The sequence below is a fragment of the Eutrigla gurnardus genome, assembly GCF_963514095.1.
Source record: "Eutrigla gurnardus genome assembly, chromosome: 18".
Taxonomy (NCBI): Eukaryota; Metazoa; Chordata; class Actinopteri; order Perciformes; family Triglidae; genus Eutrigla; species Eutrigla gurnardus.
In genome coordinates, this window is record NC_139929.1 from 20,873,762 (window position 1) to 20,897,660 (window position 23,899).

At 41.5% G+C, this 23,899-nt stretch overlaps 1 protein-coding gene across 1 annotated transcript in view; it reads left to right on the top strand.

Moving 5' to 3' along the window:
- Positions 1-14,806, top strand: part of reck (reversion-inducing-cysteine-rich protein with kazal motifs) — a 76,312-nt gene extending 61,506 nt beyond the window's left edge. Inside the window, exons 20-21 of the mRNA XM_084033800.1 lie at positions 3,142-3,297; positions 11,131-14,806. Coding sequence (XP_083889926.1) covers positions 3,142-3,297; positions 11,131-11,352 — 378 coding nt within the window. The 3' untranslated portion in view covers positions 11,353-14,806. The remainder of the gene's footprint in view (positions 1-3,141; positions 3,298-11,130) is intronic.
- The last annotated feature ends 9,093 nt before the right edge of the window (positions 14,807-23,899 follow it).

A 23,899-nucleotide genomic window follows, 5' to 3' on the forward strand; every position in this document is an offset into this window, starting at 1 on the left:
ATGCTGCTCTAACATTAACCAGTCAGTATCAAGTGTAATAAAGTCATTAGAATATAATAAATCAGTCACATTTTACTGCAGAAGAACCCTTCTTTGACTGAAGTATGATGTTGAATGCAGTAAACTGACATCGTTGTATTGTTACTTCCATTATTGTCGTTGAACAAAAATGCACCTCGAGTTGATTTTCAGTTGTCAGTTGAATGTTTATCTCAGTGGTTTCAAAATGTGATTTGATTGATTTGTTTTTTTCTCTGGTTACATGTTAACCATGTCTCGACTTTTACAATACAATGTAGGGATGTTTAGCTCAGGAGGTAGAGCGGGTTGGCTGGCAACCGCAAGATTGCTGGTTCGATCCCCGGCTCCTCACCTCACCCTAATTGCCCTGCATGGTTGACTCTGCTGCTGGTGTGTGAATGTGTGCATGAATGGGTGAATGTCAGTCATTGCTGTAAAGCGCTTTGGAGAAAAGCGCTATATAAATGATATTACAATACATACTGTATTTTCAAGAAGTCTCAAAGTCATCAACAAGAGAGAGAACATGACTGAAACTTTACTGACAAGTCGCGTCTGCACATATTTCTAGTCAACACTCGGCCTCTGGATCGGAGCATGTGAGCCTAGCGAGCGTCATCCTCCTCCTTTTCAGAATAGAAATACGGAGATCTCACGTCTCTGGGGAAAATGAAGGAATGATGCACGACCATTCAAAATTACTTCATCGGGTTTCTAACGATGCAAAGCTTAATACAAATGGGTGAAGTATTCCTTTAAGTTCTGCACAACGGAGGCCCAAGTGGTTTGCCCGACACCAGCTGCTAGTCTCATGACACTGTGCTCCGGTACGGGTAGTGTGGTTTGGTGAAGCGTTGCATGAGCACAGACATACAATCCCACATTAGAACCATTCATGTCTGCAGGCCCCTCCCCCTCACTGCCGCCGTTCTGAGCCTGATGTGATTACACACCGTATATAATATATGTATATCAACCCCCGAGCAGCCATTGTACTGGATCTGTGGTGAAGCTGCTAACGACGTTAGCTTCATAATTCAAGGCAAAGTGTTAAAGTCATCTTCATAGCTAAATGCAGTGGTAGTGACACAGCGGTATTGATGCCGTACAGAAAAGCCCGATTGCTTCATCTGAATGTTCTTGATGGCAGTGAAACGAGTCGAGGATGACACAGATAGAGAAACGGTGGCGTGTCCGGAATTCCATGAGTGTTCGTGACAAAGCCTGTTCCATAAGTATACACCAGGGGAAGAATGATCAACATTAATAACACAGTAATCAGAACGGTTACTTCCTCCCACCTCACATGCCTCCCCAGTCTGTGTGTGTGTGTGTGTGTGTGTGTGTGTGTGTGTGTGTGTGTGCGTGCCCAGCCTGTTGAACAGCAGTAACAGCCTGAAGCCTGCTGACGCCTAAACGCTGACATGTTAGCTGCTAATAAGTCCCACCGGCAGCTCATTCCGGTCAGCTTAATTATACGACAAAGCCCTGCTGGCTGCGAGTCAACTTGGCTGTAATCCCCACACAAGCACATCATAGTAAGGCTCAGTATTAAGCCTGTTTCTACAGGCGGAGCTGATCTGATACATGAGAACGTGAGTGGAGCTGTGTCGCTGCCCCGTTTATTCAGCAACAGGCTGTTTTTTATAACGCCTCTCATTTGATTTATCTTCCGTTTATTCATTTCATTAACTTTATTTGTTCATAAAAATCACACAAAATCAACGATCGGGGCCATTCTCACACAGCAAAGTGTTTCCAGATGTTTCCAGATGTTTCAGAGCTCCGCTGCCATTGGTGGGAATAAAACCCTTAGTGTCTCCAGAGGGAGGAGTCTGATAAATGTCCTCATGTGATGTCACTCGAGTCGGCGTTGGTTGGCTCTGAAGTTTGAAACGTGGTCATCTCTGCTGCAGGCTACATTAGCTGCTACGAGTTTGGACTGAGCTTTTGGCAGTTGAGCTGCATTGTGGGTAATGGAGTGTCATTTATGTTGACCGGGAAGATAAAAACTGTCCATCTTGAGTGTGACGGTGTTATAGGAGTGAAACGCTGAATCTGGAAACACGTTCTCACTCACAACATCAGAGTTCAACCGTCTAGCATTATATCCCAAGGTTTATTCATTGCTGCATTGTTCCTTTATGTCACTTTGCATTCCACTTGTCATGTCTCCTTGTTACCACTGAGGAGGGAGACGGGGGCGGAGATTGAGAGGTCTGGAGCCAGGCTAGTTATCATCGTCTTACTGTGGACGTTCCTGCTGCTCATTGGGATTCCAGCCTCCAACTATCAAACTTATTTGCCAAAGCGGAGTCTAAAGAGACAAATGCTTCATTAGAGCATTTTAGCCACACACTGCTTTTCATCCTTAGAGGGACTCTGCCCTCTGTCAAAGTCAGTCTGCGCAACCCGTCTTTATCATTTTCTTCTTTGCATGAATTACTGTGAAAAGACTATATTTAATGTTTTCTTTGCTTTTTCTGTATTTTATTTCATTTTAAAAAATCCTCTCATACAGAGAGCAGAGATGCATTTCTGAGGTAAATAATAATAGTAATGAAGCTACATGAAAGGCTTGTATGGCAATAATATGAAGATTAAAAAGTTCATTTAACGACTTAATACTCAAAATATTGGGATTTTCTTCTTCGAATATTATGACTTTGTTGAAATATACAATAATATTTTTCAAACTTCTAATTGGACAGAAAATCTACATTTTTGAGAGGGGGGGGGGGTTATCTAGTAATAATATTTTAATATTTTAATTAAGTATTTATTGTAAGTCGCTTTGGACAAAAGCGTCTGCTAAATGACCAAATGTAAATGTAAATGTAAATTATATTCTCAAATAAGGACTTTTCTCTTCAATTTATAGCATTTTCTCTCACAGTGTTAATGTTTTCTGTTCAAATGTTTAACCTTTTCTTCTGAAAATGTTTGATTGTTTCACACATCTCTGTAAATGGAATGAAGACATTCAGCACAATGATGACATTAACTGGTGGATGTTGTTTATTATTTTCATCCCTGAGTCAAATGCACCCACCATGAGTCATTTTGAATTAATGTATCTGATCCCTGCCCGTCTCTTTGACCTTTGACCTCTGGGTGCAGCTGAACAAGAACCAGCCGGTGACGGTCCACGACGTCCTGCAGACCCTGCGGCTTCATGTCTCCGTGCCGCAGTGCGACGTCTTTGGCTATCTGAGCATCGACCATGAGCTGGTGGTCCTCATCGCTCCGGTGGACCAGCAGCCAACGCCACTGCAGGTACCACACACACACACACACACACACACACACACACACACACACACAGACGTTCAGTGAGTTCATGGTCATTTGTGAACAGAGATTATTATTTCTTAAAGGAGTCATCACCTGGAAATCGCAATTTCTCTTGTTAAAACATGCATATCTGTGTTTGACCTCAGTTGAAACTTGCCTGAAAGGCTGGAGTTTGAAAGTGGCGCCGTTTTTTCGCTTCTGCTCTTTTTCCGAACAGGAATAGCACACAAGGGTGTGCATTCCTAAAGCACGAGATTTTGATTCTACGCCTTCGGTGACGTCACCGTGGCGGCTACTTGCATAAGCCCACCCCTCTTTCACCACCCAACCCCGCCCCGTCCGCTACCTGAAATCGCCGAAGCGCCGCCATTATGTTTTGGAGTCTGCATGCAGGCAAGCCCCCCCGGCTCTGTCCTTCCTGCGGCGAATCAACGCGCGCCTCATTACATATTATACAATGCACATCCGGACCAGTCAAAACCTCGCGCGTAATCTCGCGTGATAAAATCGCGGTACGAAAAAGGGTCAGAACAAGCTCAATGTTTGATAAAATTTTTTTTTTTTTTTTCTAATAAGTTTTACGAATTGATCCAAAGCGATCCAAGGGGGGCTGGATACGTATAAAACCAGGTGATGACTCCTTTAAATACACACCAAGATTATAGCTGCTAATAGGCAAACTCCTGTACATTTCACAGCTTCCATGACAAATATAACCAGGTTCATTGTATGATATTACATAATTCCTTTATTCATGTTGGTGGAAATTCACATCAAGGTAACTCATATGAGAGGTGGACTCTACTGGCTGATTGGTTTTAAAAGTAGGTTTTAAGTTGAAACAGTCTGTTGTTATGATCGGGATCCACCTGTATCACATCTGATGGACAATAAAGGACATTGGCTTTTTTCTTCTTGTCAATGAATCCCATGTGCAGACCCAAACCAACGATGTATGTGTGCATATCAAAGTTTGAGGAATCTTCGTCCTCTGTGCCAAAGAGCTCCACAACTATTAAAAACACTGGTGACATGTTCCTTCATTAGCATGAACACACACGCTGAGTTTATTTTGGCTCAGTCCCACACACACACCGTCCTGCTGCCCCAAATACGAAGTGGAGCAGTCATTCCCAAAGACTCCAGACCCAGGTGATCTGATTAGGGCCAAATAAATGTAGTCTTTTATTTCATTGTTTGATATTGGTATTGTTCTGAAGATTGCAACCTACTTAAATCTAAAATGAAAGACTAGCGTTTGTTTTCCTGATGAGAGGAAACAACGGGAAGCCTGTTACCTCCACCGGAATGTATTTATTTAGTCGATTTGTAAAACACATATCTCTTCAAAATGTCAGGTTAACCTGTTCAAGATGATATAAAGTGTAGATGTAGAAATGTTCAGGGAAGACGTAATACACTATTTTATATATAAGTGCATTGTGAAATGGGTTGCCATAGTTTACCAAACCACTGCACAAGCACCAAATGTGGATTAATCCACTACTGAAAATAGTCCCAACTAAGCCTTTTCCTTGAGAAATGAAATAATATATTTGTGAGATGTTTTTCTTCGGGAGGAACGAATGAGTTTAGAGTTGAGACACAGACAGGAAGTCAGAAAATATAGACAAATGGAGCCGTTTGGGTATTTTTGTGAGAATAACAGTACTATAATGTGCTTGATGCAGCCAAGTCCACTTGGCACTGTCAGTTTCTTTTGATACCCAAATGATTCTTAATGAAAGTACGATAAACTATTTTGGTGACCGTAAACACGAGACAGCGTAAACATGGTGCGATCAAACATTCTCACAAGAGCAGATCACGGCCTGAAGAAAGCTCTTTCCTTCTCTCCGTGTTCTTTTTACACGTACACGTTGTAAACACGCAGCTGTATTTAGCTCTGCTAATTAACCACATCACTCCCTCTGAACATGAATATTTATGTTCGATAGGATTACAGTACGGTGGGAAATGAGGGCCGAGGATGCATCTGTCTCCTTCAATGTCTCTTTTCAGGATTATTAACAATGTTACATCGCTACTTGTCATTCTTAATTGCAGAGTGTCCCCCACTATAACTGATAACTTGTTATTTCTAACATCATTATCAATATGTTAAAATGTCCCTAGTTAATGGTTGAAATCAATCACATCGCATTTAAAATACAAATATCTGAGGTGTGTATGAAAGTTTCAGTATGGCAAGCACTTCTTCTGCTAAATCCAACAAGCAAGGAATACTGCAATAGTAGTGACATTATAACTCATAATATACAGTGTGTGTGTGTGTGTGTGTGTGTGTGTGTGTGTGTGTGTGTGTGTGTGTGTGTGTGTGTGTGTCTCTGTGTGTGTGTGTGTGTGTGTGTGTATGTGTGTGTGTGTATGTGTGTGTGTGTGTGTGTGTGTGTGTGTGTGTGTGTGTGTGTGTGTGTGTGTGTGTGTGTGTGTGTGTGTGTGTTGGCTTTCATCCAATCTTCATCCAGCCTGGTTAATGCTTGCCTGAAATCAATTTCTGTAATGATTCATTAATATTCAATAGTTATTTTCTATAAATAGCTGCCAAAGTCTTGTAGACTCTTAACTTGTGAATACATCATATCAATCTGTAAAATGAAATGAGGTTTTATTAATAAGTAGCACTGTAGTAACAATTTTATCTTTAATAATCATAATCCAATGCTCATTGCCATGATATACTCTTTGTTTTGCACAATTTGTCCACTGTTAAATTGTGAACATAAAATAATTTCTGTCATCCGCCGTCATCATCAGTTTGACAAAACTCATTTCTACTTTGAATGGGAATATATGAAAGAAGAGCCAGCCTGATGATTATTATTATTATAATGGCTGCAGGATGTCGTTTAACCTCTTTTGTCCTGCGCCATGAGAGAGAAAAACAATATTGTAGAGACTGATGTGATGTCATGAACAACTTCATCCCGTTTCCTGGTTTATTACACCAATTTTATTTTCTTTGTGCATCAGGGATGATAATGAAGTGATAAATTCATTAAAGTGCTCTTAAGTAGGCGGCACCAGACAAGCATTCATCTCTGGTTGTATTTAACCTTGTGCTGCTGCTGCTGCTGCCTGAATGTTAATATGACAGCATTCAATTCAGACTTCTGCGATAATCACAGTGGAAATGTTACAGATCCACCTATATTAGATATGGCTTATAAATCAGGCATGGCCTGGGCCTGCCCACTTGTACAACTGGAGAATATATATATACATTTTCATAAAAATGAACATTTAAATACACAATATGGCTAAAAAGTTATGTTTCTGGTCTTTAGTCTTAGCTTGGCATGCTAGCTAGCTAGTTCATATAGCTCTATATCTCTTGCATTTACTACCGTACATCATTTTTCCAAAATAAGGTCCAATGGTGGTCCAATGGTAATCCAATGGTGGTCCACCGGCGTCTTCTTCTAAGTGGACTAAAGCTCCTAAAGGGGAAATCCGGTGTAAAAATGGATTTTGGATATGCTTAGCATAGCGAGTTTGAACGTTTGGGAGCAAAGAAAATGCTAAAAATAAATCGCTAATTTTAAACCATTTACGAGGCTCATGCGTTGACGTGTTCCGGCAAACCAACCAGCAAACGACTCAAGGTATTGTCTGTATATAAAGTCCTTTTTAATAAACTATCTGTACATTTACAAAGTTGTCAATGCCTATTTTTATATGGGACCCTCATCATACTACTGATGAGCCTCGTAAATGGTTTAAAATTAGCGATTTATTTTTACCATGAGAGATGCCCTACACTACCACTGTTGGCATTTTGGAAGCATCAGTTAAAAAATCCATCTTTCCAAATCCAAAATCCATATTACACTAGATTTCCCCTTTAACCTGCTTCATACGCTGCACATCCTGAGAGGGGGAAAGCCGTGGGAGAAGGGAATCAACAAAGTGACTCTCACAGTTAGCAGCCCGTTCCATTATCAGCCAGTCTTAACAACTTTCATTCATGTTGAAGCAGTTTGTGGACAATGCCACGATAAGTGCACCAGTTTACCCTGGTACGTGTGGTGGAGCGGTGTCCACGGCAACCTGTACACTGATGAGACCCTACCTCTTCTGACAGCAGCTGTTTATTGCATGCTTTTTATCTATGGCCTCAGAGAAGTGATCTCAAAATTGATTGTAATTGTATATGATTAAAGAAAACTCATCTTGTTCCCTCAAGTCATGAGATGGAATCATGTTGGGCCCGTTGCTAATAGGAAGGGTGTAATAAGGGCAACCCAGTAAGTGGGTTGGAAAGACAGTACAGCTGCACTCTATCTGGAGCTGAGATGTCTTCAGGCTGCTGTTTAAACGCCGCTGCTGCTGCTGGTAGGAATCTCGTCTAATCTTAGACCAGAATCAGTTCATGCCCAAAAGCACCTAACATGGTTCTAAAAAAGCTGCACATAGACAGTGTTGTGGAGGAATTAAAGGATGCAAAGAAGAAGAGTAAGAAAGATGTCAAGATGTGAACAGAGATAATAAAAGAGAAATTACACATTTGAAAGAGGGGATCATGAAGATTGTACTAATAAATAAAATGAATAACAGACTGCACCAGATCAGCTCCATTGACTTGAGAATCTCCCCTCAAAAAGATCAACAACATCGGTTACAGCCAGGCATCAATGTCCGGATCTGAAAAGTGAAGCCAAAGTTGAAGTGCCTTAAACTTGCATTCTTCATCTGGCATGCTGGCCATCGGGGGGCGACTCCTCTTGTTACAAAAATAAGTCTGATTGTATAGAAGTCTATGAGAAAATGGTCCTACTTCTCTCTTGATGTTTTATCTCAGTAAACATTGTAAACATGAGTTTATGGTCTCAATCTCTAGTTTCAAGTCTTTTTCAATCCAGCATGATGTTCATTTAGTACATTATGGTCCATTTAGAGTCCAACAGACCAGAAAGCAGGGGATGCTTTAGGGCCGGAGCTACCTTGTGATTGACAGGTTGGACGTGGCTAAAACTGTACAAAAACCAATTACTGATTTCTTCTGATATACAGTCTATGCTCACAACCAAATACATAACGTTCTTGCAGCGGGACTTATCAGTCCTGTGAAATCAGCTAGGTGCTGTACAGCAATTGGCCTGTGGGAGGAACGTTTAAAGGCCCTGACACACCAATCCAATGGCCGATCGTCGCCAGAAAAGGCAGTCGGACTGATCAGTCGGCTCCCATCTCCCCGACACGGTCAACAAAGTGCCTCGCACTTGAACAACTACCAACTTGAGCGTAAGTTCTGCGCTTGCGCAAGACATAATGTCTCCATAACAGCAGGCGGCGCTACTCTGTATTGTCGCCCAAGAAAAAAAGAAAACTGGAAATGACGGAACATCTCTATGTGCTGCCATCGTCTGTGCTCTATCTGGTTTGTTCACCATCGTCACATCCGGTATCCGATATCGTCTAAATGAACATCATGCTGTAGGGGGATGTAGATCTTTCCTCCTTTCAATACACCGTCTGCGATATGAAACAAGAGGGACAGTATTCCATCCAGTTTAATAAAGTACTTTTGGTAATTGTGTAGGTTATGTATTTCTACTACTGGGACAGACAACGAAAGGAAAACTACATTTGACAAAGAACCGACTCATTTGCTGCCGACACCTGATTCCACGACTCTGTGAATTGACGCTGTATGCCGCTCCTCTCTCCCATCCATGTCTGCACCAGATCTCGCTGTGGTCTCTCCCCTCGTTCACGCTGACAGACAACATGTTGGTGTCGGTTTATGGGGGACATGTCGATTTTTGACCAATTGAGAGTTTTGTATTGATGTAGCCATGTCTACGACAGTTGTATAGGACAATTATGAGAGACCACAAACTCATGTTTACTGAGATAATATATCAAGAGAGATGAAGAATCATTTTCACATAGACTTCCATGCAATTAGGTGTCTTTTTGTGACCAGAGTCGCCCCCTGATGGCCGGTAGAGAGAATACAAGTGGTTGCCGCCTGGTATCGACATGTGATCTGTGTCTGGATATATTCTGACATCTGATCTGAAAAGTTGCATTGGCATCTGGTATGAATCAGTGAATTAATAAGCGTGATCACAACTTTTCCAGAGATGATATACAGACAAAGATTGTGTGTTTGAACATGAAGAACTGAAACATTACTGTTTAGTAATATATAAAGCTTGATAGATATAGAAAGGTTGATTGATGAGGTTGATCCTCTGTGATAACAACACTTCGTCCAGATGCTCGGTCTTTCCCCCAGATGTTTTCGGTGACATTGCCTTTATCAGTGTGCTAAATTAGCTGAAAACATGTTGGGAATAAACAGCATATGGGAGGAGAGTTGTTTGGTGCGTCCGCGGTTTGCTCCTCGCTGTGTGTATGCTGCCTGAATATGAAAGTTATTCAACTAGTCTGATACAATTTGTTTTCCAGGGCTGTACTTCAGTTTATCAGAGAAAAACATCTCTCCCTTCCCCTCCAGTTATCATCTTCGTTTTTACCCTGCAGTTGTCCTCTAGCTCTATTCTCTCAGGGCCACGACAATCATGAACCCAACCTGTAGAAACATTTAGAATTGTATACTTCACAAGGACAATTCAGACAAAAACATCCAAAAATGCGTGGCCGTCGCCGAGCAAAAGAACGATCACCGTGTCTGTTAGTGGAGAAGAGCCTGTGTCGTTTATTTACTTTGATAGAAGATCAATTTCCAGCAATACAAAGATTAATGAATGATGAAAGTATGAAGAGGCAATCTGGGCAATGGGACTGTTTCTGATAAAATTACACTGGATTTGCACAGAAGAGCAACTGAAGACAAAAAAAGACAAAACATGCAAAATGTTTTCTGTTTTAGGGAAGCTTCTTTTTGTGGCTTTAAGTGTAAGCTGTTACTAGGCAACAGCTTCTTCAGCTTGTTTGAGAAGTAAAGCAATATTCATCCCTGTGTTGACGGAGGCAGTGCCAAAACAAAGTTTCCACATCCACATGTGAGCACTGCGCTTTTGTACTTTGTTCCTTAAATGTAACTCTCCAAATAATTGAAGCTTTGTATGCAAAAGAAACAGTGATGAATGAACCATGATGAAGAAGAGCAGAATAGCTTTCCATCACCTAAATGATCCCCATCGGTCAGCTGCTGCTCCGAGTCAAAGTCTACATGTAGCCAAGCAGCAGCCCAGAGTATTCAGGATACTATGGGAGCTGACCGTGTGGCCATGAGATGACTCACTATCCCAGAATGCATTTTTGCAGAGTATGGCAGAGAATTGACTCTTGACTGTTATATTTTTTTATCCCAGGATCTTTATGTCAATTTATGAAGTTTTGATAGTTTTTCAGGCAAGAAAGTAACTATTTAGATTTTAAATCTTAAAGTTTGCCCCGATGTTTTTGGAGATTCTGGTCATCTGAGCACTTCTTATCTCAGCAAGCATGCTCGGATGTTTCTGCAGCATGTCTCTACGTGATAATGTCTCTTTTAAAATGTAAACTTTGGTCTCAGAGTGTAAAAGTAACATCTGCTGCTGCCGCATTAGTTTGTCTGAAGGTTCATGTTTGAATCTTTGCTTTATGTAACAGAATGTACTGAAGACAGGGAATGAAGTAAACACAGATGACAAATCATTAGAAACCACAAAGTTGGAGATGAAGCTTCAAAACAGTCACACAAAATGCTCAATGACTTTTAATATGCATTCATAACATACCATAACATACATCGTCTACAACAATCATGCTATGGAAGCTGTTCATACACACGCTACCAACGACGTTTGTAAACCACAGTGTCTCCGTTGTCTTTCCCAGGTCGAAGCCTGCAGTAAGGAGGCCGAGAAGATTGACTCCCTCATCAACTATGCCAGCCCCACACTGGTCTCCCATGTGCCCCTCTCGGCGTTCCTCACATCCGAGATCAAGACCTCTTCCATCTACTCATCCGGAGGCACTCTGCCGTCACCTCTGCCCCCAAGCTTGTGCTTCGTCCTGGGCCTCCTCATCGCTGCAGCCCCTCTCCTCCACCACGCTTAAGTGCTTCTTATCCCCACCCAGCTTCTCCCTCCTTAACTCTTGAGTGTTCCAAAGTAAAGCCCCCCTCACCCTCCTCCTCTTCCCGGGATGATCATGAGGTGAGGAGCAGGAAGAAGTAGCAGCTGCGCCTTTTTTTCGACAATCATTCCTATTAACTCACTTGCGTGTCAAACAATCGAGGCGGTGGAAAACCGATTTTTCTGTTAAGCTTTTGTATGAACAGTGTTACTTTATGGATGAGACACTCATTGGGTTTTCCTCCAGTGAAGTGTGTGTGTGTGTGTGTGTGTGTGTGTGTGTGTGTGTGTGTGTGTGTGTGTGTGTGTGTGTGTGTGCGTGTGTGTGACCTTTTAAGAAGTATTTGACGTAATACCAGCAGTGTTCATCCTTTAGTCCCAGCAGCGAGCTCTCCTCTGGAAGCTGTTAAGTGGGAATGTAAATTTCATGACTCACACTTCTGAGTGTGTGTGTGTGTGTGTGTGGATTTCGCAGACAGACAAGGACAAAACATCCCTGTCTGGCAGCACATCTGTCTGACAAATAAGCCCAAACTCCCTCTGCCACACACACACTCACACACAAAGATTGGTGTCACTCAATGCTGACGTGTAAACCACGTAGCAGTCGGGTCTGATCAGCGTTGAAGTGACGCATTCGAGTCTTTAGCACAGTGCATGCTGTATATACATGTGAGGTGTTTATGGACCTCGTGTTTGAACCTCTAACCTCAGCAGTATTATAGCCATGCTCATGGACTGAGCCAGCTAGGATGAAACTAACCCAGCCTCCAAAGTCGGTTGTCATGAATGACCAAAAACAAAGTGCCGGAGAGTCGATCAAAAAGTTAAGGGAGTCCTGGTTCTGTTGTGTTTTCACACGGTGAAACACATCAGAGCTGAGGTGGTGCTTCAGTGTCAGTTTTACCTGACGACATGAAGCCTTTCTCCAAAACAAACCTGGCAACACTTTATCCCATGTGGTGTTCAAAAAGCAGCATTCATATATTATGAAATAATTACATTCCCGAGTGATACAGTGACACACTAGAAATGTCAGAATAAGATGTATTATTTACAATGTGAAGAATGCATTTTAGAAAATGTAAATGGATACATAATTCACAGGGCCGTTATACGTTTCTACGTTTCGTATATCGAACATCTTTTTTAAGGTTACGTGGTATAATAACGAGTAGAACAAGCGAGAATGTCCACGAGGGTGGTTATTACAAATAAGCAGGACTTTCAAGTAGGAGACCGCCATTCCTGTCCCACGTAAACCAAAAGGACAAGTTGAGTTTACGCTTGTAAGTGCGAAGGGTTTTTCTCTATTTCCATCGTTACATTACATTGTAACGTTATTATTTCAACACTAACCATGATGGCACAGCCACAAGTCAAATAACTGATTTTTTTGTTACGAAAATAGAACAATAAGGATTATTCATTATTATTCCTGCATCGGATTCTCACATCTCACTGGTGAGAAACAGCTTTTAAGCCCAGTTTATTTATCAGCACACACTGAATCAGCTACTAATAAGGAGCGTAGCTGCCCTGTGGTGCCTACAGTGACGCTTCGGAAGCTGGAAAGCACTGATGAGCTCCAGTATGTTGACACATACTGTCATTATGAAAAGAAAGATGTCAATTGGGTTGTTTGTGCTTTCGCATATTGTTGAGCACCCATGAATGCAAGAAGAGATTTAGTCCCTGCATGCAGCTGCATAACACATGGTCATTTGAATTCAAAGACCAAGATGGAGCAGCCATTTCACCTTTTACAACTCTACAAGTTGTTTTATGGCCTTGTGAAATGAGCTGAAAATAACAGCTATCTGACTGCTATTCAAACCTCTGTGCTTTGGAAAATGGTCGATAAGAAGGCTAAGTGCCTGGTTTGAACTTAAAGGGGCATTTCACATATTAAGTGTTGGAATTACATGAAGAGACATTTTAATAAATAGATGTCATAATAATAATAATGAACTTGAAAATTATTATCAAAGTAAAAACTTGCCATGAACGGCAAGATTAAAAAAATAACAAAAAATTTCATCCAGGTGCGGAAACCTCTGGTTCTGAAAAGTGAAGCCGATTCTGTAGTGCCTTAAACCTGCATTCTCTCTACTGTCCATCAGGCAGTGACTCCTCTTTTTGCAAAAAGAATTCTGTTTGTATAGAAGTCTATGAGAAAATGGTCCTACTTCTCTCTTGATGTTTTATCTCAGTAAACATTGTAAACATGAGTTTATGGTCTCAATCTCTAGTTTCAAGTCTTCTTCAATCCAGCATGATGTTCATTTAGTACATTATGGCCCATTAAGAGTCCAACAGACCAGAAAGCAGCTTTAGAAGCTAACTGTGTGAGCAGCTGCTCACCTGGATCTAGATCCAGTAAGGTTGCCGCTCTGCCGCTTGTGTTCACCAGATCCACCCGTCACTTCTCCAAAGTCCAAACATGGTCACTTCCTTCATTGGTTGCAAAAATCCAAGATGGTAACGGCCAAAATGCCAAACTCGAGGCTTTAAAAGTCCACAAACCACAGGTGACGTCACCATGACTACGTCCACTTCTTACATAGAGTCTACGGTGTAATCAGGGTTATTTTCCCAAACAAATTTAGTAATCCCCTAACTAGTAAATTGGAGGCATGTCTTTTTAAAACTACCAAATCATTCTCTTTCTTCACAATCAAATAGGATTCAAACCAGGTCAGTAAACGGCATTAGCTAATGAATCCCTGTGTTGTATTCAGGGAACACTGATTTTATGAGCACCACTTTGATAAAGTGCTACCAGGACGTTCCTGGATCACCACTCCCTTTGTGTGAGGCCAGTAGCTCTGAAAAGCATTAAAAGGGATGCTTCCTGTCTGTACATATGAACTAGAAGCCATTCAATAAACAAATGGACAATCAGCTTGTCACTACCCATAATCCACTTTGGGTAGATAACATTTCCACAGTAGGCTATGCCTTGCATATAGTGTCTTATATGAAGTAATAATGAAAATGCAATAACTTTATATTTGTTAAGAAATGTCTTATATTTGATGTGTTTTCTGATAATGGATTGAGATGATGATCACCTATGTGCCATGTTTTTTTAAGCAAATAGCTGTTATTCTTTATTGCATGATGACAATTATGAAGTGTTTTTACTCCAGAATGTACTACAGTGTGTGTTGTCCCGTCTCTTATATGTTTGTCTTCTGCCTGTACAGCACGTGTCCTCTTCTCTAACAGTATTACTGTGCTAGGCAGCTCTGTCACGGAGAACCCTCACCATGGCTCCTCCATTATTATTATTATTATTATTATTATTATTATTTGGTTGTTTCTATCTGTATGAACTCTGGAGCCAAGATGAATTTGGTTACTTTTCAAGATTTTGTGTCTTCAGTGTTTAATTTGATTTCATGTCATATTATAAAACCTGGCTGAAGTTGCAAGTGTTCTGATTCTAATGAATTCATTCTCAAATGAAAGATGAGTTCGGCAATTCGTTTTTTCTCTCTCTCTGAGAGTGAGATGATGAGATTGATATCAATCTCATGTTTGTGCATTAAGTACAGAGCTGGCGTCTGAACACGGCTAGCTTAGCTTAAACACTGGAAGCAGGGGAAACATTTCACATCATAGACGACTTCTAAAGCTTAGGGCGCACTCACACCAGGGCCCATTCATTCCGTATCTGATTTGCATGACTGACCCGACCCAAATATGTCATCATCACGTCGTAACACGACACACACGCGGCTTGATGTTGTTTTCAGGAGCGCCGTCTCAAGTCATCACAATAGGGAAGAACACAGAGAACATGACTGAAACTTTACTGACAAGTCCGTCTGCACATATTTCTAGTCAACACTCGGCCTGCATCAGAACATGTGAGTGTAAGTGATCGCGAGCTGAGTGGATTTTGGACGGAGAAACGCAGCGGCATTTTTATTATAAAAGTACCGGTCCGGTACTCTCCTGCTAAAGAGTCTTGAATATGTATTTGATGCTCTGTAATGATCAAAGATGCCTAAAGTTGAGCTGAAATGAAAAATGCCTCTTTTACTCTTTTAGATCACATCCCTGCTTGTATTGTTCACGTATATAACAATATATGCCCAAAAGATTACCCCCAAAAATGTATTTCTTCATATTTTATTATCAAAAATCCAATGTTTTTCTTCCTGGAAAACAAAACATGATGCATGCTCATATCAGCTGCACCAATTTCAATCAATAATATCATGACATTCATCCATCAATCAATCAGAAACTTTTATCGGCACAGAGCTGGAGAAGGTTGTGATCTTTCACTCAGAAATATGTCCCCATACAGAGGAGATATACTCCTGAAACACTGATCCGAAGCTGAAGAGTACACATACAAACTCGTTTCAAACTTACTATTTAACACCTTGTCTCTTACATCGATTGACATATTTGTGCTTTACTTGTTGGAGGTCTATCTTGACAAACAAGCTAACTAGCTTCAGAACTCTTTTTTTACGGTTTCTGGCTTACATGCATTATGATGACAAACTCGCTAAATGTTCCTGAATTTGCATGGCTACATGCATGATATCACGGTAATGAAGTATCTTATTTCTTTGTAATGTGTTCAGACCCTTCGCTGGGTGTTGCACAATGACTTTGGGTGAGTTTTAGTGTTTATTAGGTGTATTATCGTACCTTGAACACACCCAGGCTCGCTGTTCTCCCCCACTTCCAGTATTTATGCTAATCTAAGCTACATATGTCCTTTCTCCAGCTCCACATTTAACACAGAGACAACCTCACATTTCACTCTCAGGAAGAAATGTTAAACTGTTAAAACTATTCATGTGTTTCTGTTCATGTTTTACAGCCATCTTGGCAGCAGAGGGAATAGTTCTTTTAGCAGGAAGCTCATGTCTCCTGTCTTTCCATATGAAGTAAAAGCAGTGTCACTAAACCTGTCAACTGTTCTGAGCATATGGGCCTCAGGTAGGCTGGAGGAGGCCGACCAATCAGCTGAGACTGTTTCAATAATGATGACTTAGGCTCCTAGAGTGATCTTTTCTTTGCATCATCACTGTTCTACTCTGTAAAAACAACATGAATTAAAAAAAAAACTGGAAATAATTCAATGAGGATGCATATAAAAAAGCAATACCACAACCAAAGAAAGTGTATTTATTGTGCGGCAAGAAATTTATGTATGTAGGCTATGTATCATACATATGTTTTATTTATGTATAATTTTTCTGATTCTGATTTGTTGGAAAAAGTTACCAAAACCTCTCAAAAGTTTTCAAAATAGAAGGTGTGTGCTAGAGGACTAAGGCATTAAAGGAGATGTCCGGTCATTTTTGACCCCATATTCGTTGTCCCCAGGGTCATTCCGACTTATTAGAAGCAAAAAACCAGACAAAAATTGACCTGACCTAGCCCGAGATGTGTACCTGCCTGCCAGCCTTCCAGAATAGCTCCAATGCTAACCCATAGGGCAAGTTTTATCTGCCTTTCTGGGCCTCAGAAAATAATTCCATCCATTTAGTCCATCCATTCCTGCTGCTGTTTAGCTGTAAGCAATCGTTGCTATGTTGTAACATAGTCATACATATGGACATAACAGCTTCATGGATTTATTACGGACATGTTGACTGCACTGCTCAATCATTTCTTTATGGATACAAAATCAAAACTACGAGGAAAACGTTTTCATTTCTGCGGTGAGTGGGATGGACGAGCGTGCGTCCGGCACTCTACTACTAATGATTTGAGGTGAGTAACTCCATGCAAGGAAGTAAGTAATGACCCAACCTGTGTTGCATAAGTCTTGGAATTATTTTCTGAGGCCCAGAAAAGCAGATAAAACTTGCCCCTATGGGTTAGCATTGAAGCTATTCTGGAAGGCTGGCAGGCAGGTACAGATCTCGGGCTAGGTCAAGTCAATTTTTGTCGGGTTTTTTGCTTCTAATAAGTCGGGATGACCCTGGGGACAATGAAAATGGGGTAAAAAATGACCGGATTTCTCCTTTAATCTTTAATCAACCAAGCTCACTAACAGTAGCTCATTCACTAGCCTACCTGTAGCTCACTACCAGCAGCTAATTCACTACCAGTAGCTCACTGACTGTAGCTTGCTCACTACTAGTAGCTCACACTACCTGTAGCTCACTATTCAATTTCAATTAAATTAAATATTATTTATAATGTCATACATAACAGAAGTCATCTCAGGACACTTAACACATTGAACAGGACTAGAATACGCTTATGATTTGTCAGTCAATACAATTTATGTACAGATATAATGTACAGAGGACATAAGAGGAAATTATTGTTAGCTTGATTAAAAAGGTGCTTGCAAAGAAAGAAAAACAATGGGATAAAGGGATAAAAAGATAAAAAGACGGCATCATTAGTAGGGCTGGGTATCGTTTGCATTTTCATCGATTCCGATTCCTATTTCGATTCCTCATTTCGATTCCGATTCTTTTCGATTCCCCGATTCCGATACCAATATTAATTAGAAAGTAAATAAATAGAATATATCAAGAATAAATTGTTTTATTTGAAAATTGGACAATTGTTTTTCGCCGCTATAGTGAAAGGACTTTCAATGCTTTGAGCCTTGGGGAGGGGTGTGTCTCTCTCTGTCCCTGAGCTCTCACTGTTATCTAGCAAAAATGTATGATATATGTAACATTAACGTCATTAATTCAAATACATGTGACTTGTCTGCTTATCTGTTTTTGTATAACGTTACTAACCTTTGGCGTCGGACTCCGAGCTCGTCGTGTTGTTGCTGTCCGCCGGATTTTTTTTCAGCCATTGTTCAAAGACGCCACAGTCCTTCACATTTACTCCGTGAGTTAATAAATGCTTCGCCATATTACTCGTGCATCCCCCCTTGCAAGAAATGTCTCTCTCGCAGGTGTTGCAAGTCGCCAATCCGTCTGTCTTCCTTGAATAACTGAACCACACTTTCGACCGTTTTTGTTTTGCGCCTCTTCCCTCCATTTTCTTCGTATCTTGTCTACACAGATCATAAAAAAGGTCCTTGCAGATGCTCACTCAGAGCGCGGGGAGAACTGCCAGGAATCGAAATAAAGAATCGAAATGCGCATTTTTAAACGATTCTCGAATCTTTGGGTTTCGGTTCCGGTTCCAAAATGGGAACTGGTTTTCGGTACCCAGCCCTAATCATTAGTAGTGATGTAGTAGTAGTAGCATTAGCAGTAGTGGTGGTATTAATAGAAGCAATAGTATCAACAGTAGTAGTCCATGGCAGCAGGCACAGCCACGCTGAGATAGATCCATCCCAACCATGTCGCCGTAGACCAGAAAGCAGGAGTAGTTGAGCAGTCACACAGCGGGCAGGTGGAGCTACAATATGGTGTTTCTAACATCAGGCCAGTTAGCAGTCTGCATCTGTCAGAAAGCATAGCCAGACTCAAATCCTGGGAGTAGTCAAGTTAGTAACATTAGAGATGCTGATTTTAGTCAATTACTTTAATCAATAGACAGCCGCCTTAAAAATACTGGCGGTAAGAGTCAAACAAGACCACAGCATCGGTGTGTTGTGGCCGGGGCTGGAGCCCCTGAAGTTTCCTAGTGTGTTCCTGTGTTTTTCCCTCCCTTGTGTTTCCAGTGCCCCCTGTCTGTCTCTCTGTTGTCTTGTTTGTGTTCTTGCATGGGTGTGACTTCTCCTCCTGGCTCAGCTGCTTCCTCCTGCAAATCAGCACCTCACTCCAACCAGTCTGCACACCTGCCTCTCATCATCTCATCACCTGCAGTATTTATACCCCAGCTCTCCAACCACTCGGCGCCAGATTGTTGTTTCACCACAAGTGGTAGTAACTCTCAGGCCTCCCCGTGTTTTGCTACTCCTAGTGTTATATCGTTTCTAACTGTCGTCTATTGTGCTCCAGGATCATCACCATCTCATCCCTCCATCAGCCAACCTGCCATTTCCTACCTGCCACGCCACTGCCTCAACCCACGCCATCCTGTTTACCTGCCTCCTAATTATCAATAAATCACCTTTACTTACCTGTTCAGTGTCCTGCGCTTGGGTCTCCGTCCGAGTCCGTAACACGGTGCAGTCGGGATCAGGTTCCACCACAGTCCAGGGAGACCTGCTAGGCAAGAAAGCACAGGGACTCCAGGGGAACATACAGAGAGAGAGAGAGAGAGAGAGAGAGAGAGAGAGAGAGAGAGAGAGAGAGAGAGAGAGAGAGAGAGAGAGAGAGAGAGAGGGAGAGAGAGGCTCAGTGTGTCACTATAAATACATCCCCCGGCAGTCTAGGCCTATAGCAGCTTAATTAAGAGCTAGCTCAGGGCAAACCTGAGTCAGCCCTAACTATAAGCGGTGTCAAAGAGAAAGGTTTTAAGCCTACTCTTAAATGTGGGAACAGTGTCTGCCTCCCGAACCAGAACCCGGGAGACGGTTCCACAGAAGGGGAGCTTGATGGCTGAAAGCTCTGGCCCCCGTTCTAATTTTGGAGACTTTAGGAACTACAAGTAACCCTTTATTCTGAGAGCGTAGTGCTCTAGGAGGACATATGATGGTGCCTGTCCATTAAGAGCCTTGTGAGTGAGGAGAAGGATTTTAAATTCTATTCTGGATTTTACTGGGAGCCAGTGCAGAGAAGCTAATACAGGAGAAATGTGATCCCTTCTTCTAGTTTTAGTCAGAACACACGCTGCAGCATTCTGGACCAGCTGGAGAGCTTTAAGAGATTTATTAGCCTGATAATAAGGAATTACAATAGTCCAGCCTTGAGGTAACAAATGCATGGACGAGTTTTTCTGCATCTTTTTGAGACAGCATTGGCTGTTTAATATGTGAGTCAAAGGACAAGTCCTGGTCAAAGATAACTCCAAGGTTTCTTACAGTAGCATTTGAGGTGATGGCAATCCCATCAATAGTCGCTATATCTTTAGACAGCGAGCTTCGGAGGAGTTTAGGCCCAAGTACAATAACTTCCGTTTTATTGGAGTTTAACATCAGGAAATTGCAGGTCATCCAGGATTTTATGTCATCAACACATGCCTGGAGTTTAACTAGCTGATTGGTTTCTTCAGGCTTGATCGATAGATATAACTGAGTATCATCAGCATAACAATGGAAGTTTATAGAGTGTCCTCTAATAATGTTGCCTAAAGGAAGCATATATAAGTTGAAAAGAATTGGTCCGAGCACAGAACCTTGAGGAACACCGTATTTAACTTCAGTGTGCCTGGAGGATTTTTCATTGACATGCACAAACTGAGATTGATTGGATGATTAGGACTTAAATCAGCTTAATGCGGTTCCTTTGATGCCAATTAATTTTTCCAGTCTACATATTATAATCTCATGGTTAATGGTGTCGAACGCAGCACTAAGATCTAGCAGGACAAGTACAGAAACCAGTCCTTTGTCAGAAGCAATTACAAGGTAATTTGTCATTTTCACCAGAGCTGTCTCTGTACTATGATGTACTCTAAATCCTGACTGGAAGTCCTCAAGTAGACTGTTGTTGTTGAGAAAGTCACACAGCTGATTGGCGACTACTTTCTCAAGGATCTTAGAGAGAAAAGGAAGATCTGATATCGGTCTGTAGTTTGCTAAAACCCCTGGATCTAGAGTAGGCTTCTTAAAAAGAGGTTTAATTACAGCAGCCTGTTAATGAAGACACATTGATCATATCTAGTAACAACGCACTAACTAAGGGTAAGACTGTGACGGAACCGAGCAGGTTGTGAAACACAAACAAATTGTGGGTTTGGCCAAGGATGCAGAGGCAGTAGTAATTTTGGACAATTCTTTATTAAGAGGGCTTGCGACAAAACAAGCAATTCCGGTCCAAAATATGAAAATACAAAATGACTAAATTACATTTAGAAAATACCAGAAATACCAAAATAATAAAGTACTACAGGCAGTTCAACGCTCTGCTGTAACCTCAGGCAGCGAGGTCTACAGCTCTCCAATAACCTGTCCCGTTACCAGTACATATGTGTCTCACACCAGACACCAGAAAACTTACATACAATAAACAGGGGGTAGACATATAGAAGGCGGCCAGCACCATTATGAAGACACAGGGGAACATTAGACAAACAATTACATGGTGACAACAAATAACACTCTGAGACTAAACATATATCTATTGCACCTGCCCACAACAATTACTTATACAATATACATGTTGCATAATTTACTTTATGAAAGACATTCCTAAAAGTTGGCTTGATCAGGGCCTACTCTCCCCAGAAACCCCCCCCGTACTAAACTCTGCATCGGTGCGGATCCAATCACGCACGGAACCAATAAATGTTACGCTGTTTGTCGTCTGCACCCTTTGCCCGCGGACGCAGGAGCCAAACGAGACGGCAGCCGGTAAATCTTTTGTTTGTTTGTTAACTTAAGCGTTGTGTTGTATCTTTAACAAAATAAAAAGCGCAACATTGCATTTCAGCATTTCATCGTTTGTGTCGTTCTTTATTAAAGTCAAAAATGTCCATGACGTTTGTGCAAACTGAATGACTAATATGATCAGTGCAGATGTTGCGGTAGCCGCATAGCTCTGGCCAGTAGCTTTAGTGCGTCTTCCGCTGGCACCAAGTCTGTGAGTTTATGTTGTCAGTATTGTGTGTCGGGTCTTCACCTCCATCAGAGCACCACGTAATGGGAGTGTCATGTAGCATCAGTATAAATGTGAGACCATACAATGTATAGAGCGTGTAAGTGCACGTGTATGCAGCAGCTGAGTCGGGCGTCTTCCTGTGTGGTCCTCTGGACCGTTACAAAGACTTCTTTCAGTAGCCTAGTTGGTATCGGGTCTAGGAGACAGGTTGAAGGTTTAGAAGAAGAGATCATTGACGTTAGTTGGTTAAGGTTGATTGGAGAAAAGCAGTCGAAATATATATCAGGTCTTAATGCTGTTTCTATTTCTAAGGTGAGGGTAGTAATTTTGTCTCTGATAGCTAAAATGTTATCATTAAGTTCATAGTCATTACTACAAAGATCTCTAGGAATGTATGGCTCAGTAGAGCTGTGACTCTTTGTCAGCCTGGCTATAGTACTGAAAAGTTTTTATTTTCCAGTTTGGTGGAGCGCCAGATGATTTCAAGATTACGCAATTTTTGTTGTAATTTACGAGTTTGGGAGTTATACCAGGGAGCTACCTTCCTATGCTTTATAGTTTTCTGTTTTAGCGGAGCAACAGAGTCGAGAGTTGTTGTCAGTAGGCTTTCAGATTCATCTAAAAGAGAATGGATCTGGGAGGGACTAAAGTCCTCCGTTTCATTAAGACATGGCAGTGAACTCAAGATTGGTGGAATTACTTCCTTAAACTTAGCTACTGCTCTATCCGATAGACACCGAGAGTAGTAGCTTTTTCCTAGGGGAGCGAAGTCCAGCAGCAATAAGTCAAAGGTTATCAAGTAATGGTCAGATAAAGAAGAATTTTGAGGAAAGATTATTAAGTTTTGGATTTCAACGCAGGCTGCACGGTGGTGTAGTGGGTAGCACTGTCGCCTCACAGCAAGAGGGGCCCGGGTTCCTTCTGTGTGGAGTTTGCATGTTCTCCCCGTGTAAGCGTGGGTTTTCTCCAGGTTCTCCGGCTTCCTCCCACAGTCCAAAGACATGCTGGATGGGGATAGATTCATTGATTACTCTAAAATTGCCCGTAGGTGTGAAAGTGAATGGTTGTTTGTCTCTATGTGTCAGCCCTGTGATAGACTGGCGACCTGTCCAGGGTGTACCCTGCCTTCGCCCAATGACAGCTGGGATCGGCTCCAGCCCCCCCGCGACCCTGAATACAGGATAAGCGGTAGATGATGGATGGATGGATGGATTTCAACGCCATAAGATAAGAAGAGGTCGAGATTGTGGCTATGACAGTGAGTTGGTTTCTGTACACTGACTGAAGTCAATATAATCTATTAATGAAGTAAATGCTACACTAAGGCTGTAATTTACAACATCCACATGGACACTTAATCTGATTTAAGGACTAAACTTGATAGAAACTTAGAGAATTCACATAAGAATTCAGAATATGGACCAGGAGCACGATACACTATAACAAACAGAATTGGCTGCATTGTTTTCCAGTTTGGGGAGAATCAGGCTCTCAAATTAGGTAAAATTTAGTTTTGGTTTCCAATTGATTGATAGGCTTGACTCAAAATTGGCTGCAACTCCTCCTCCACGTCTGCTGCCTCGAGATATATGAGTATTAATATGGCTGGGAGGACTAGCTTCGTTAAACAAACATAGTCTTCATCACACAGCCAGGTATCAGTCAGGCAGAATAAATCAATATGATTATCTCATATTAAATCATTGACTTATACTGCTTTAGATAAAAGAGAGATCTAATGTTTAAGAGTCCACATTTAATTATCTTATTTTGTTGTACTATATCAGAAGTGCTAATTTTTGTTGGACCAAATTAATTAAGGGGGTCGGGGGACAGACACCATTCTTATGTGGTTTTGTTTTTTCTACCAGTAGCTCACTACCTGTAGCTCACTACCAGTAGCGTATTCACTACCAGTAGCTAATT